General features: G+C 42.4%; 1 protein-coding gene across 1 annotated transcript; it reads right to left on the bottom strand.

Annotated features, from left to right (window-relative positions):
• Positions 1 to 14,623: 14,623 nt before the first annotated feature.
• On the bottom strand, positions 14,624 to 15,853 carry pmaip1 (phorbol-12-myristate-13-acetate-induced protein 1). Its single transcript, XM_039000594.1, has 2 exons — positions 15,647 to 15,853; positions 14,624 to 15,395 (listed from the first exon to the last, which is right to left on the bottom strand). Exons 1-2 carry the CDS (start codon positions 15,714 to 15,716, stop codon positions 15,277 to 15,279), a joined length of 189 nt encoding a protein of 62 aa, XP_038856522.1. The 5' UTR covers positions 15,717 to 15,853; the 3' UTR covers positions 14,624 to 15,276.
• Positions 15,854 to 19,448: the final 3,595 nt, after the last annotated feature.

The raw sequence follows: 19,448 nt of genomic DNA, 5'->3' as shown, positions 1-19,448 counted from the left end.
TCACACTAGACTACTGACATAACCCCTCACACTAGACTACTGACATAACCCCTCACACTAGACTACTGACATAACCCCTCACACTAGACTACTGTTATAACCCCTCACACTAGACTACTGTCATAACCCCTCACACTAGACTACTGTCATAACCCCTCACACTAGACTACTGTTATAACCCCTCACATTAGACTACTGACATATCCCCTCACACTAGACTACTGACATATCCCCTCACACTAGACTACTGACATATCCCCTCACACTAGACTACTGTTATAACCCCTCACACTAGACTACTGTTATAACCCCTCACACTAGACTACTGTTATAACCCCTCACACTAGACTACTGTTATAACCCCTCCCACTAGACTACTGGCATAACCCCTCCCACTAGACTACTGGCATAACCCCTCCCACTAGACTACTGGCATAACCCCTCACACTAGACTACTGTTATAACCACTCACACTAGACTACTGTTATAGCCACTCACACTAGACTACTGTTATAACCCCTCACACTAGACTACTGTTATAACCCCTCCCACTAGACTACTGGCATAACCCCTCCCACTAGACTACTGACATAACCCCTCACACTAGACTACTGACATAACCCCTCACACTAGACTACTGTTATAACCACTCACACTAGACTACTGTTATAACCACTCACACTAGACTACTGTTATAACCCCTCACACTAGACTACTGTTATAACCCCTCCCACTAGACTACTGACATAACCCCTCACACTAGACTACTGTTATAACCCCTCACACTAGACTACTGTTATAACCCCTCACACTAGACTACTGACATAACCCCTCACACTAGACTACTGTTATAACCCCTCACACTAGACTACTGTCATATCCCCTCACACTAGACTACTGACATAACCACTCACACTAGACTACTGACATAACCCCTCACTAGACTACTGACATAACCACTCACACTAGACTACTGACATAACCCCTCACACTAGACTACTGACATAACCCCTCACACTAGACTACTGTTATAACCCCTCACACTATACTACTGTTATAACCACTCACACTAGACTACTGTTATAACCCCTCACACTAGACTACTGTTATAACCCCTCACACTAGACTACTGACATAACCCCTCACACTAGACTACTGCCATAACCCCTCACACTAGACTACTGCCATAACCCCTCACACTAGACTACTGACATAACCCCTCACACTAGACTACTGACATAACCCCTCACACTAGACTACTGTTATAACCCCTCACACTAGACTACTGTCATAACCCCTCACACTAGACTACTGTTATAACCCCTCACATTAGACTACTGACATATCCCCTCACACTAGACTACTGACATAACCCCTCACACTAGACTACTGTTATAACCCCTCACACTAGACTACTGTTATAACCCCTCACACTAGACTACTGTTATAACCCCTCACACTAGACTACTGTTATAACCCCTCCCACTAGACTACTGTTATAACCCCTCACACTAGACTACTGTTATAACCCCTCACACTAGACTACTGACATAACCACTCACACTAGACTACTGACATAACCCCTCACACTAGACTACTGTTATAACCCCTGACACTAGACTACTGATATACCCCTCACACTAGACTACTGACATAACCCCTCACACTAGACTACTGTTATAACCCCTCACACTAGACTACTGTCATATCCCCTCACACTAGACTACTGACATAACCACTCACACTAGACTACTGACATAACCCCTCACTAGACTACTGACATAACCACTCACACTAGACTACTGACATAACCCCTCACACTAGACTACTGACATAACCCCTCACACTAGACTACTGTTATAACCCCTCACACTATACTACTGTTATAACCACTCACACTAGACTACTGTTATAACCCCTCACACTAGACTACTGTTATAACCCCTCACACTAGACTACTGACATAACCCCTCACACTAGACTACTGCCATAACCCCTCACACTAGACTACTGCCATAACCCCTCACACTAGACTACTGACATAACCCCTCACACTAGACTACTGACATAACCCCTCACACTAGACTACTGTTATAACCCCTCACACTAGACTACTGTCATAACCCCTCACACTAGACTACTGTTATAACCCCTCACATTAGACTACTGACATATCCCCTCACACTAGACTACTGACATAACCCCTCACACTAGACTACTGTTATAACCCCTCACACTAGACTACTGTTATAACCCCTCACACTAGACTACTGTTATAACCCCTCACACTAGACTACTGTTATAACCCCTCCCACTAGACTACTGTTATAACCCCTCACACTAGACTACTGTTATAACCCCTCACACTAGACTACTGACATAACCACTCACACTAGACTACTGACATAACCCCTCACACTAGACTACTGTTATAACCCCTGACACTAGACTACTGATATACCCCTCACACTAGACTACTGACATAACCCCTCACACTAGACTACTGACATAACCCCTCACACTAGACTACTGACATAACCCCTCACACTAGACTACTGTTATAACCCCTCACACTAGACTACTGACATAACCCCTCACACTAGACTACTGACATAACCCCTCACACTAGACTACTGACATAACCCCTCACACTAGACTACTGTTATAACCCCTCCCACTAGACTACTGTTATAACCCCTCCCACTAGACTACTGTCATAACCCCTCACACTAGACTACTGTTATAACCCCTCACACTAGACTACTGACATAACCCCTCACACTAGACTACTGACATAACCCCTCACACTAGACTACTGTTATAACCCCTCACACTAGACTACTGTTATAACCCCTCACACTAGACTACTGACATAACCCCTCACACTAGACTACTGTTATAACCCCTCACACTAGACTACTGTTATAACCCCTCACACTAGACTACTGTCATATCCCCTCACACTAGACTACTGACATAACCACTCACACTAGACTACTGACATAACCCCTCACTAGACTACTGACATAACCACTCACACTAGACTACTGACATAACCCCTCACACTAGACTACTGTTATAACCCCTCACACTAGACTACTGTTATAACCACTCACACTAGACTACTGTTATAACCCTTCACACTAGACTACTGTTATAACCCCTCACACTAGACTACTGACATAACCCCTCACACTAGACTACTGACATAACCCCTCACACTAGACTACTGCCATAACCCCTCACACTAGACTACTGACATAACCCCTCACACTAGACTACTGACATAACCCCTCACACTAGACTATTGTTATAACCCCTCACACTAGACTACTGTCATAACCCCTCACACTAGACTACTGTTATAACCCCTCACATTAGACTACTGACATATCCCCTCACACTAGACTACTGACATAACCCCTCACACTAGACTACTGTTATAACCCCTCACACTAGACTACTGTTATAACCCCTCCCACTAGACTACTGTTATAACCCCTCCCACTAGACTACTGGCATAACCCCTCCCACTAGACTACTGGCATAACCCCTCCCACTAGACTACTGGCATAACCCCTCCCACTAGACTACTGACATAACCCCTCACACTAGACTACTGTTATAACCACTCACACTAGACTACTGTTATAGCCACTCACACTAGACTACTGTTATAACCCCTCACACTAGATTACTGTTATAACCCCTCCCACTAGACTACTGGCATAACCCCTCCCACTAGACTACTGGCATAACCCCTCCCACTAGACTACTGACATAACCCCTCACACTAGACTACTGTTATAACCACTCACACTAGACTACTGTTATAACCACTCACACTAGACTACTGTTATAACCCCTCACACTAGACTACTGTTATAACCCCTCCCACTAGACTACTGCCATAACCCCTCACACTAGACTACTGCCATAACCCCTCACACTAGACTACTGACATAACCCCTCACACTAGACTACTGACATAACCCCTCACACTAGACTACTGTTATAACCCCTCACACTAGACTACTGTTATAACCCCTCACACTAGACTACTGACATAACCCCTCACACTAGACTACTGTTATAACCCCTCACACTAAACTACTGTTATAACCACTCACACTAGACTACTGTTATAACCCCTCACACTAGACTACTGTTATAACCCCTCACACTAGACTACTGTTATAACCCCTCCCACTAGACTACTGGCATAACCCCTCACACTAGACTACTGCCATAACCCCTCACACTAGACTACTGTCATAACCCCTCACACTAGACTACTGTTATAACCCCTCACACTAGACTACTGTTATAACCCCTCACACTAGACTACTGACATAACCCCTCACACTAGACTACTGTTATAACCCCTCACACTATACTACTGTTATATCCCCTCACACTAGACTACTGACATAACCACTCACACTAGACTACTGACATAACCCCTCACTAGACTACTGACATAACCACTCACACTAGACTACTGACATAACCCCTCACACTAGACTACTGTTATAACCCCTCACACTAGACTAATGTTATAACCACTCACACTAGACTACTGTTATAACCCCTCACACTAGACTACTGTTATAACCCCTCACACTAGACTACTGACATAACCCCTCACACTAGACTACTGCCATAACCCCTCACACTAGACTACTGACATAACCCCTCACACTAGACTACTGACATAACCCCTCACACTAGACTACTGACATAACCCCTCACACTAGACTACTGTTATAACCCCTCACACTAGACTACTGTCATAACCCCTCACACTAGACTACTGACATAACCCCTCACATTAGACTACTGACATAACCCCTCACACTAGACTACTGACATAACCCCTAACACTAGACTACTGTTATAACCCCTCACACTAGACTACTGTTATAACCCCTCCCACTAGACTACTGGCATAACCCCTTACACTAGACTACTGTTATAACCCCTCCCACTAGACTACTGGCATAACCCCTCCCACTAGACTACTGGCATAACCCCTCCCACTAGAATACTGGCATAACCCCTCCCACTAGACTACTGTTATAACCACTCACACTAGACTACTGTCATAACCCCTCACACCAGACTACTGTTATAACCCCTCCCACTAGACTACTGTTATAACCCCTCCCACTAGACTACTGGCATAACCCCTCACACTAGACTACTGCCATAACCCCTCACACTAGACTACTGACATAACCCCTCACAATAGACTACTGCCATAACCCCTCACACTAGACTACTGTTATAACCCCTCCCACTAGACTACTGTTATAACCCCTCACATTAGACTACTGTCATATCCCCTCACACTAGACTACTGACATAACCACTCACACTAGACTACTGACATAACCCCTCACTAGACTACTGACATAACCACTCACACTAGACTACTGACATAACCCCTCACACTAGACTACTGTTATAACCCCTCACACTAGACTACTGTTATAACCCCTCACACTAGACTACTGATATACCCCTCACACTAGACTACTGTTATAACCCCTCACACTAGACTACTGACATAACCCCTCACACTAGACTACTGACATAACCCCTCACATTAGACTACTGACATAACCCCTCACACTAGACTACTGACATAACCCCTCACACTAGACTACTGACATAACCCCTCACACTAGACTACTGACATAACCCCTCACACTAGACTACTGACATAACCCCTCACACTAGACTACTGACATAACCCCTCACACTAGACTACTGACATAACCCCTCACACTAGACTACTGTCATAACCCCTCACACTAGACTACTGTCATAACCCCTCACACTAGACTACTGTCATAACCCCTCACACTAGACTACTGACATAACCCCTCACACTAGACTACTGTTATAACCCCTCACACTAGACTACTGTCATATCCCCTCACACTAGACTACTGACATAACCCCTCACACTAGACTACTGACATAACCCCTCACTAGACTACTGACATAACCACTCACACTAGACTACTGACATAACCCCTCAAACTAGACTACTGTTATAATCCCTCACACTAGACTACTGTTATAACCCCTCACACCAGACTACTGTTATAACCACTCAACACTAGACTACTGTTATAACCCCTCACACTAGACTACTGTTATAACCCCTCACACTAGACTACTGACATAACCCCTCACACTAGACTACTGCCATAACCCCTCACACTAGACTACTGCCATAACCCCTCACACTAGACTACTGACATAACCCCTCACACTAGACTACTGACATAACCCCTCACACTAGACTACTGTTAAAACCCCTCACACTAGACTACTGTCATAACCCCTCACACTAGACTACTGTTATAACCCCTCACATTAGACTACTGACATAACCCCTCACACTAGACTACTGACATAACCCCTGACACTAGACTACTGTTATAACCCCTCACACTAGACTACTGTTATAACCCCTGACACTAGACTACTGTTATAACCCCTCACACTAGACTACTGGTATAACCCCTCCCACTAGACTACTGGTATAACCCCTCCCACTAGACTACTGGCATAACCCCTCCCACTAGACTACTGGCATAACCCCTCCCACTAGACTACTGACATAACCCCTCACACTAGACTACTGTTATAACCACTCACACTAGACTACTGTTATAACCACTCACACTAGACTACTGTTATAACCCCTCACACTAGACTACTGTTATAACCCCTCCCACTAGACTACTGGCATAACCACTCACACTAGACTACTGGCATAACCCCTCACACTAGACTACTGGCATAACCTCTCCCACTAGACTACTGACATAACCCCTCACACTAGACTACTGACATAACCCCTCACACTAGACTACTGTTATAACCACTCACACTAGACTACTGTTATAACCCCTCACACTAGACTACTGTTTTAACCCCTCCCACTAGACTACTGGCATAACCCCACACACTAGACTACTGCCATAACCCCTCACACTAGACTACTGACATAACCCCTCCCACTAGACTACTGGCATAACCCCTCACACTAGACTACTGCCATAACCCCTCACACTAGACTACTGTTATAACCCCTCACACTAGACTACTGTTATAACCACTCACACTAGACTACTGTTATAACCCCTCACACTAGACTACTGTTATAACCCCTCACACTAGACTACTGTTATAACCCCTCCCACTAGACTACTGGCATAACCCCTCACACTAGACTACTGCCATAACCCCTCACACTAGACTACTGTCATAACCCCTCACACGAGACTACTGACATAACCCCTCACACTAGACTACTGTTATAACCCCTCACACTAGACTACTGTTATAACCCCTCACACTAGACTACTGACATAACCCCTCACACTAGACTACTGTTATAACCCCTCACACTAGACTACTGTCATATCCCCTCACACTAGACTACTGACATAACCACTCACACTAGACTACTGACATAACCCCTCACTAGACTACTGACATAACCACTCACACTAGACTACTGACATAACCCCTCACACTAGACTACTGTTATAACCCCTCACACTAGACTACTGTTATAACCCCTCACACTAGACTACTGACATAACCCCTCACACTAGACTACTGCCATAACCGCTCACACTAGACTACTGTTATAACCCCTCCCACTAGACTACTGGCATAACCCCTCCCACTAGACTACTGGCATAACCCCTCCCACTAGACTACTGGCATAACCCCTCCCACTAGACTACTGTCATAACCCCTCACACTAGACTACTGACATAACCCCTCCCACTAGACTACTGTCATAACCCCTCACATTAGACAACTGACATAACCCCTCACACTAGACTACTGTTATAACCCCTCACACTAGACTACTGGCATAACCCCTCACACTAGACTACTGTTATAACCCCTCACACTAGACTACTGTTATAACCCCTCCCACTAGACTACTGGCATAACCCCTCACACTAGACTACTGGCATAACCCCTCACACTAGACTACTGACATAACCCCTCACACTAGACTACTGACATAACCCCTCACACTAGACTACTGCCATAACCCCTCACACTAGACTGCTGTTATAACCCCTCCCACTAGACTACTGGCATAACCCCTCCCACTAGACTACTGGCATAACCCCTCACACTAGACTACTGTCATATCCCCTCACACTAGACTACTGACATAACCACTCACATTAGACTACTGGCATAACCCCTCCCACTAGACTACTGACATAACCCCTCACACTAGACTACTGTTATAACCCCTCACACTAGACTACTGTTATAACCACTCACACTAGACTACTGTTATAACCACTCACACTAGACTACTGTTATAACCCCTCACACTAGACTACTGTTATAACCCCTCCCACTAGACTACTGGCATAACCCCTCACACTAGACTACTGCCATAACCCCTCACACTAGACTACTGTCATAACCCCTCACACGAGACTACTGACATAACCCCTCACACTAGACTACTGTTATAACCCCTCACACTAGACTACTGTTATAACCCCTCACACTAGACTACTGACATAACCCCTCACACTAGACTACTGTTATAACCCCTCACACTAGACTACTGTCAAATCCCCTCACACTAGACTACTGACATAACCACTCACACTAGACTACTGACATAACCTCTCACTAGACTACTGACATAACCACTCACACTAGACTACTGTTATAACACCTCACACTAGACTACTATTATAACCACTCACACTAGACTACTGTTATAACCCCTCACACTAGACTACTGTTATAACCCCTCACACTAGACTACTGACATAACCCCTCACACTAGACTACTGTTATAACCCCTCACACTAGACTACTGACATAACCACTCACACTAGACTACTGACATAACCCCTCACACTAGACTACTGACATAACCCCTCACACTAGACTACTGCCATAACCCCTCACACTAGACTACTGACATAACCCCTCACACTAGACTACTGACATAACCCCTCACACTAGACTACTGTTATAACCCCTCACACTAGACTACTGTTATAACCCCTCACACTAGACTACTGTCATAACCCCTCACATTAGACTACTGACATAACCCCTCACATTAGACTACTGACATAACCCCTCACACTAGACTACTGTTATAACCCCTCACACTAGACTACTGTTATAACCCCTCACACTAGACTACTGTTATAACCCCTCACACTAGACTACTGTTATAACCCCTCCCACTAGACTACTGGCATAACCCCTCCCACTAGACTACTGGCATAACCCCTCCCACTAGACTACTGGCATAACCCCTCCCACTAGACTACTGACATAACCCCTCACACTAGACTACTGTTATAACCACTCACACTAGACTACTGTTATAACCACTCACACTAGACTACTGTTATAACCCCTCACACTAGACTACTGTTATAACCCCTCACACTAGACTACTGTCATAACCCCTCACACTAGACTACTGTTATAACCCCTCCCACTAGACTACTGGCATAACCCCTCACACTAGACTACTGCCGTAACCCCTCACACTAGACTACTGACGTAACCCCTCACACTAGACTACTGCCGTAACCCCTCACACTAGACTACTGTTATAACCCCTCCCACTAGACTACTGTTATAACCTCTCACACTAGACTACTGTCATATCCCCTCACACTAGACTACTGACATAACCACTCACACTAGACTACTGACATAACCCCTCACTAGACTACTGACATAACCACTCACACTAGACTACTGTTATAACCCTCACACTAGACTACTGTTATAACCCCTCACACTAGACTACTGTTATAACCCCTCACACTAGACTACTGACATAACCCCTCACACTAGACTACTGACATAACCCCTCACACTAGACTACTGACATAACCCCTCACACTAGACTACTGACATAACCCCTCACACTAGACTACTGACATAACCCCTCACACTAGACTACTGACATAACCCCTCACACTAGACTACTGTCATAACCCCTCACACTAGACTACTGACATAACCCCTCACACTAGACTACTGTTATAACCCCTCACACTAGACTACTGACATAACCCCTCACACTAGACTACTGACATAACCCCTCACACTAGACTACTGACATAACCCCTCACACTAGACTACTGACATAACCCCTCACACTAGACTACTGACATAACCCCTCACACTAGACTACTGTCATAACCCCTCACACTAGACTACTGACATAACCCCTCACACTAGACTACTGTTATAACCCCTCACACTAGACTACTGACATAACCCCTCACACTAGACTACTGTTATAACCCCTCACACTAGACTACTGTCATATCCCCTCACACTAGACTACTGACATAACCCCTCACACTAGACTACTGACATAACCCCTCACACTAGACTACTGACATAACCACTCACACTAGACTACTGACATAACCCCTCACACTAGACTACTGACATAACCCCTCACACTAGACTACTGTTATAACCCCTCCCACTAGACTACTGGCATAACCCCTCACACTAGACTACTGTTATTACCACTCACACTAGACTACTGGCATAACCCCTCACACTAGACTACTGGCATAACCCCTCCCACTAGACTACTGACATAACCCCTCACACTAGACTACTGTTATAACCACTCACACTAGACTACTGTTATAACCACTCACACTAGACTACTGTTATAACCCCTCACACTAGACTACTGTTATAACCCCTCCCACTAGACTACTGGCATAACCCCTCACACTAGACTACTGGCATAACCCCTCACACTAGACTACTGCCATAACCCCTCACACTAGACTACTGCCATAACCCCTCACACTAGACTACTGGCATAACCCCTCACACTAGACTACTGCCATAACCCCTCACACTAGACTACTGACATAACCCCTCACACTAGACTACTGTTATAACCCCTCACACTAGACTACTGTTATAACCCCTCACACTAGACTACTGTTATAACCCCTCACACTAGACTACTGTCATAACCCCTCACACTAGACTACTGTTATAACCCCTCACATTAGACTACTGACATAACCCCTCACATTAGACTACTGACATAACCCCTCACACTAGACTACTGACATAACCCCTCACACTAGACTACTGTTATAACCCCTCACACTAGACTACTGTTATAATCCCTCACTAGACTACTGTCATAACCCCTCCCACTAGACTACTGGCATAACCCCTCACACTAGACTACTGGCATAACCCCTCACACTAGACTACTGCCATAACCCCTCACACTAGACTACTGACATAACCCCTCACACTAGACTACTGCCATAACCCCTCACACTAGACTACTGGCATAACCCCTCACACTAGACTACTGGCATAACCCCTCACACTAGACTACTGGCATAACCCCTCACACTAGACTACTGTTATAACCCCTCCCACTAGACTACTGACATAACCCCTCCCACTAGACTACTGGCATAACCCCTCACACTAGACTACTGGCATAACCCCTCACACTAGACTACTGACATAACCCCTCACAGTAGACTACTGTTATAACCCCTCACAGTAGACTACTGTTATAACCCCTCACACTAGACTACTGTCATAACCCCTCACACTAGACTACTGTTATAACCACTCACACTAGACTACTGTCATAACCCCCCACACTAGACTACTGTCATAACCCCTCACACTAGACTACTGGCATAACCCCCCACACTAGACTACTGGCATAACCCCCCACACTAGACTACTGTTATAACCACTCACACTAGACTACTGGCATAATCCCTCATAACTCCTTTTTGGATATTGATTAGTGATTGTCAAGGACACACAGAAATTACAAAATGTGTGAAGTTTTTAGTTCAGATCATTTTTTTTGCAATATGTGTCTGGTAAGAGAGCTTTATAATCTATTTATTGATTGTGGGATTGGAATAGTGTGAGAAGACATCAACCTATTTGGTGAGAATTACAACATAGGTTAGAAAATCTATTCTAGCTCTTAAAGGGGCAGTAGCCTATTGTAGCTCTTAAAGGGGCAGTAGCCTATTGTAGCTTTTAAAGGGGCAGTAGCCTATTGTAGCTTTTAAAGGGGCAGTAGCCTATTGTAGCTCTTAAAGGGGCAGTAGCCTATTGTAGCTTTTAAAGGGGCAGTAGCCTATTGTAGCTCTTAAAGGGGCAGTAGCCTATTGTAGCTTTTAAAGGGGCAGTAGCCTATTGTAGCTTTTAAAGGGGCAGTAGCCTATTGTAGCTCTTAAAGGGGCAGTAGCCTATTGTAGCTTTTAAAGGGGCAGTAGCCTATTGTAGCTCTTAAAGGGGCAGTAGCCTATTGTAGCTCTTAAAGGGGCAGTAGCCTATTGTAGCTTTTAAAGGGGCAGTAGCCTATTGTAGCTTTAAAGGGGCAGTAGCCTATTGTAGTTTTTAAAGGGGCAGTAGCCTATTGTAGCTCTTAAAGGGGCAGTAGCCTATTGTAGCTTTTAAAGGGGCAGTAGCCCACCGTGGGTGTAACATTTTCAGTTTATTTTATTCTGTAGTCATTATATTGCTATTTATTCGGTTAATAGTATCTTCTGATCACAATTATTATGTCTCATCTTTTAACTAAACGAAATCTATTAGCTTCCAAAACGTAAGTAGGTATATCTAGCTGTCGGATAACACATTCTGATCAAATGGCTTGTCTTGCACTTTGTAAAAAAAAAAAAAAAAAAAGTGCATGTTGGAAAAAGATCTTGGTTCCTTTCTAAACATAGCATTGTGAATGCAAAGTGGACTCGGTACACAAAATAGGTGAAGTGAACTGACAAAAGAGTTGAGTCTTCATTGAAAAGCAGTGTGAGTACAAAGAGAACTGAGATCTTTTTTTTTTTTTTTTACCTCAGAGTTTACATGAAAGAGGACTGAGATTGGTTCTTTTAAAGAAGACTATATGTGAAAACACCCTTAAACAAGCGTCATACATATTTACAATTCCCTTATTCAAACAGATTACTTATTTACCTAGCTCTTATCAATAGCTCTTATCAAGTTGTAAATTACAGTGCATGGAAAATGGTAGACGCTTTTTCCACTTGGAACCGGTAGGTTCACTCAAGCTTATTCATGGTTTCCGTGTCTGTAAAGGTGGTGGAATTAAATTCAATTAAGATAGAGTCAGAATATGGTATATCTGTAGACCCAGCCACACCTTAATGTATTCGATCTCCACACAAAACGAATAGCGGGTGAATTGCACTCTATTCTCACGCTTAAAATCCTTAAGAGTCTATTGACATACCCGTCTGTCAATCTACGTAACATAAAAAGAATCCCATATCAATATGGGTTTCCAAAGGTCATATAGATTGTAAAAAACTATTTTCAGACAAAGGAGTTAATAGATAACCTCATCATCAGGTCACATGGGTGATGCTGATGCTGGATGGTCCCCTGCCAGTCAGTTTATGACATGGGTTTACTCTTGACAGTTGACAGTTGGGAGTTGAGGACAATTATGCTTCCTATTCCAAACCAAAGTGTTTGTGTGTCCTCTAACCTCAACAGAAGTGGAAGTTCCTCAGATGAGGAAGGGGAGGACCATCCTCCTCAGTTAATTTCATAAAAATCACGTCACCAAATAACTGATTAAAACACACTATTTTGCAAAGAAGGTCTACAGTAGCCTCAACAGCACTCTGTAGGGTAGCACCATGGTGTAGCCGGAGGACAGCTAGCTTCCGTCCTCCTCTGGCTACCAATGTACTTCAATACAAAACCTAGGAGGCGCATGGTTCTCACCCCCTTCCATAGACTTACACAGTAATTATGACAACTTCCGGAGGACTTCCTCCAACCTATCAGAGCTCTTGCAGCATGAACTGACATGTTGTCCACCCAATCAGATCAGAGAATGAATCTAGTACTGAAAGCATAAGCTACAGCTAGCTAGCACTGCAGTGCATAAAATGTGGTGAGTAGTTGACTAGAAGAGAGAGAAAGACAATAGTTGAACAAATTAATGTCTTCCAAAATTTAGGAGAAGCAAGAGAGAAATAGTGTCATTTTTGTTCACTTTCACTTACTTAGCTAGCTAGTTTAGCCTACTGAAACACCCTGCTCAAACAGGGGGATGCTATGTTAGCTAGCTGGCTATGCCTTTCCAACACAACACTCTTCCAAGTCAAGGTAGGCTTTTGGTATTACTAATTTATTGCCACCTGGGGCCGGCCGGAACGTTACTGCATGATTGTAGCGGGTTTACTAACGCGTTAGTTCTATTAGCTATGCTGACTATGACCTCACTGTAGCTAATATGGTGTCAACGATGTAGATGTTTGGCTTGGAAAGGTTTTTTCACCTGGTCACATAGAGCTGATGTGTTGTGCATTGAAGTCCACAAGCGAAGGGAAGAGAAGGAATACAACGTGGCTGCTATGAGAGTGAACTGTGTTTACTGTGTGATCAGGGGTGTATTCATTCCGCTGATTCTGTTAAAACATTTCTTAAACGGAAGCAAACAGAACCAAACAGGGAAAGCGTATTGAACGTCACCGTCAACAGAAATAGAGGCCTACTACCGAAAGAAGAACAACCTCCGTTGATGACAAGAGAAGAAATCAAAACATTTATTGATATTATTTTCAAACAAATAAGTAAAAATCTATCACCAAACAAACTTAAAACAGACAGCATAAAATGATTTTCAAACAATAAGCAAATATCAAAATCACCAAACAAACTTGACAGAATAAAATTATTTTCAAACAATAAGCAAATACCAAATCACCAAACAAACGTAAAACAAGACAGCATAAACACCCTGACGATTAGAATCAAACGTTTAATAACAGATAGATACTCTTTTAGTCTCTATTTTAGGCTACATGTTGGTTTGCTATCCTGTCTTCTCTTTACTCCAAATGTTCTGTTTCGGCTTCCCGGCCCGTCTTCATTTTCCCGGCCTAAATATTCCAATAGGGCGGTGGTATATATATCTCTTAGACTATGGACAAATACCCACCTGCGTCCCGGGACGCTGGGCGTAGAAAGCAGTCTCTGTTGAAGGAGCGTCCATAAAGATACTCCGGCTGAGAGTAGCCTAGCTCCGGGCATGGGCGTGTGAGGTCCACATTGGCTTTGTGTTATTATAACGAACTCTTCACATTGTAACGACCGCAACACGTTTCCTGTTAAGGCATGATGATCCAATTTCGATCCACTTTACTATCAAAGGCAGCTACTGTATCCATTTCACTTGATTTTCGGATCCGTTGAGATTTTAGCAAGCATATCCGCCAGTATGTATTTCAGGTTGAAAAGGTCTCCGATTTTACGCAGCTGTTGCGCACATTCCACAGTGGCTTTCTGATCTGAAAACCCAGGAAGTAAAAGTATTTTAGCTACATAGCCTACGAAAGATACAGGTGAACAGAGGCAGGCGACATTGATTTAGGAAAATGAGTTGATATGGACTATAATTAGAGATAAATCAGTCAAATCAAATCAAGTTTATTTTATATAGCCCTTCGTACATCAGCTAATATCTCGAAGTGCTGTACAGAAACCCAGCCTAAAACCCCAAACAGCAAGCAATGCAGGTGTAGAAGCAAATGGTGTTTACCTTTGTTTGGTACGGTCTCTTTCTGGCTCTCAGTCCTTTTCAGTGAGGACTTTCTCGATTCGAGCTTCATGGATGCGTTTGCTGTATAGCTGCTTCTATTATAGCTGTATAGTTGTTCCTATAGCCGTATAGCTCTGAGTATGCTATAGCTCAGTGTGAGTCCTAGACAGCAGTAAGCTAAATCAGAAGTGAGTACAGTATATCTTGTTGTTGATAGAGATAATAATAGTAAGGAGCCGATCTCTGCCTTTATAGAATGTGGGCGGTCCGAGACACGTTACGGTGGGGATTTCATCAACGTCACCGCTCTAAATAGTACTTCCCTGTTTCTACAGCCCTGTGTGTGTGTGTGTGTGTGTGTGTGTGTGTGTGTGTGTGTGTGTGTGTGTAGGCTACACAATTACCGTTCTCCTAGCAGCAGGATATAATGCTGGCAGAACGAGCTCAGCAAAGACGTTCTAAACTTGCAGTACAGCTGTTTTTCACAGCGTTCAACCACCTTTTGAAAAATATATATGGATAATTAGAAATTATTTTATTTTTAAATCTTGTATTATTTATAACAGCGTTTCTTTAGAAAGTGTACACGTTGAAAACTATTGAAATAGGATATATTTAAAATACACTTTTAATCAAATACAAAATATATATAATTAGAATTACTCCATAGAGTCTGCGAAATTTAAATTGGGTCTCGTTGAATACAGAGTACCGATGAGTCTCCACCCATTCTATTCACTGTAAACGCAATAAATATACTGCATGTGAATTACATATTGGTTTATATTCTATATGCCGGTGTAAACGTGGGGTTGGGATTACTCTACACATAAATGACATATTGACTTATAAAGGAAAAACGTTTCTATATGCCAGTGTAAACGTGTGGTTAGGATTACTCTACATATAAATGACATATTGACTTATAAAGGAAAAACGTTTCTATATGCCAGTGTAAACGTGTGGTTGGGATTACTCTACATATAAATGACATATTGACTTATAAAGGAAAAACGTTTCTATATGCCAGTGTAAACGTGGGGTTGGGATTACTCAGTAGGGGTCTGTGGAATCTATATATGCTGTTATTTCATGGAGGACTGAGGTCTAAATACCCAGCATGCCTTTCTACTCAGCATGCCTAAATACCCAGCATGCCTTTCTACTCAACCTACTCCATTTGGTCCCAATGTAGCCAAGGGAGGTGCGACAACGATGTGATTTTGGGGGTATGGCAACGCGAGACTAGTCCCAATGCAATAGACTTATAAAATGACATATTATGCTTATAGATACTACTATTCTATGTTCAAAGGTAAAAGTGCGGTTGGGAATGCTCAGTAGGGTCTGTAGAATCTATATATATATGGTGTTATTTCATGGAGTACTGAGGTCTAAATACCCAGCATGCCTTTCTACTCAACCCACGCCATTGGTCCCAACGCAATACACTATCTTTGAAACACCAAATATATTTTTGGGGGTTGTAGATAAAAACCTGTGTGTTGACATGTAAAGATGACTAAAGATAGACCCTATCAAAAACACTCAGGTTAAACTACGTTCATTCTCTACAGTCACCAATATCAATTTCATACAATGTTACAGTTTAATTCATGGTCTCTTTCAAACTATGATTAAATTAATTCATTTCAATCAAATAAACCCATTAGTGTTATGGAAAATCTATATCAATATGTTGCATTTTTTTAGATTCGATGTTGATATCAAATCGGTTTGTAGTAAATATATTGCGGATGTGTTGAATGTTCCCAGACAACATGCTTGCGGATTGCCCATGTGGCCAGGTGTCTTCTGGTAGTGTAAACCTACCTAACCAGATTGAAAGCAATGGAAACGCCCATCCACAGTTGATGGCCTATCAGCAGGCAGATTTAAATGTATACGTTTTTTTTTTTTAATGTTTGTTTTTAAAGTATGCTAATCACCCTGTGAATGAAAGTGCTGCTCAGGGCAAGATTAATGCAGGTAGTTACCCGTGTGGGGGGGACCAAGAGGAAACAAAAACAATTATAATATTACAATGTAGGAAACAGTTTTTTTTTTGAATTTTTAGCAAATGTTTAACAAATAAAACAACTGAAATAGGACATTTCCATAAGTATTCAGACCCCTTTACTCAGTACTTTGTTGAAGCACCTTTGGCAGCGGTTACAGCCTCGAGTCTTCTTGGGTATGACGCTACAAGCTTGGCACACCTGTATTTGGGGACTTTCTCCCGTTCTTCTTCTGCAGAATCTCTCAAGATCTGTCAGGTTGGATGGGAGTCATTTGGCAGCAAACTGAAACATATCAACATATCAATTTTCCCACAGTAAAGTTTATGAAATGCTGTGCCGTTATGCATAATTAAAATTGTATAGGCCTTTTAACTTGCAGGGATGATAATTTTTTAATGTCTTATAGGCTAAACTACGGCCAAATGTACAGTTAGTTCCCTTTAGTTGGTATAGCCTACATTATCATTCCATATAATTAAATTGTTTCATTTACCTTAAATTTGCTTCCTCTGTAAACGTCATCACGGTTATGTGGTTGTTGCTGAGGATCATTAGTCACAGTTGACAGGCTAATTAAATCGTTACGGAGCGGAGCGCAGACAAAGCCGTAAACAGTTTGAACCCGACGTAAGGCGCAATACTTGTGTCGTCACACAGTTCCATGGTTAGTGCAGGCAATAGACGAGGGTATAGACTGCTATTGTACACTATTCTCCCTTTTATAATTCTATAAACACTAAACATTACCATTGGTTTATAAGAACTGAATATGGCAATTATCAGAATTAATTAAACAACCGTTTTCTTTCTTTAGTGCGTAAAGGCTCTCATAACCTGTTTTTATTTTTTTATTTTATGATTCGTAAATACTTTTCTTAACCTAAATAATCCACACTATCAGAGTATTTTTTAAATCTACCAATTGGTGCTGAAACTGGGGGCAACTCAATATTAGGAAGGTGCTCCTAATGTTTTGTACACTCCGTGTATTTAGTCGGGTTTCTTTCATTGATCCCTAATACCCTGAACAAGTTCTCTACATGTATTCTCATCTTTCGACGAAATTCGTATTAAAAGGTATACCATATGTAAAGGGATGGTTTAATTAAGATAAATGTACTGAAAACCCTATTGAATGAAAACTCCATGCGAAAATCTGTTGGCCAACAAGTGGGAGGAGTTTTAGCAGTTGATTTAAATGTCTTGAGCACGCCCAAGGGAACCTCGCGTGCAACGCCTGCAACTCCATAAATGGCGTCGGGAATACCAACTACGGAGGAAATGACGCACTTCTAAATCGGGACTCCGGGCCAGAAGAGCGTTTCGAAACAGAGTTGTTTCTTCAGAATGATGTGGGTATTTTAATAAGCTGTTTGAACCATGTTACTTCTTTAAACGTAAGACATGTCACATGAATGCTGTGACATCAGGTTCTGTGGTATTTCAGAGAGAAAACTAAACGGAAACCACCTGTGGCTATAATGTATCTTCCAATACGTTTAACTGTAAGACACTTCACGTCAATAGTGTGCTTTGGTATTTCAGAGGAAAAAACAAAACTGATGATATCCTTAAAATAAATATGGATGAAGTTGAAACTTCAAAGCACTCCATACTTTATCATTAAAATTAATAATTTATAAACATTTCTGCTCATCTAAAATGTCTTCTTTTTTATACTATATATATATATATATATATATATATATATATATATATATATATATATATCAGTCAATTGAAATAAATTCATTAGGTCCCAATCTATGGATTTCACGACT

Source organism: Salvelinus namaycush, chromosome 1, assembly GCF_016432855.1.
Source record: "Salvelinus namaycush isolate Seneca chromosome 1, SaNama_1.0, whole genome shotgun sequence".
Classification (NCBI taxonomy): domain Eukaryota; kingdom Metazoa; phylum Chordata; class Actinopteri; order Salmoniformes; family Salmonidae; genus Salvelinus; species Salvelinus namaycush.
The sequence above is the reverse complement of the archived record's forward strand: the minus strand, read 5'-3'. Positions and strand labels throughout refer to the sequence as shown.

Bases quoted from the DNA above. Each gene is read 5' to 3' on its own strand.
- pmaip1 (XM_039000594.1), bottom strand. From the start codon at position 15,716: ATGAAGCTCGAATCGAGAAAGTCCTCACTGAAAAGGACTGAGAGCCAG. The intron at 15,396-15,646 runs GTAAACACCATT...CTGGGTTTTCAG, and splicing joins AGAGACCGTACCAAACAAAG to ATCAGAAAGCCACTGTGGAA.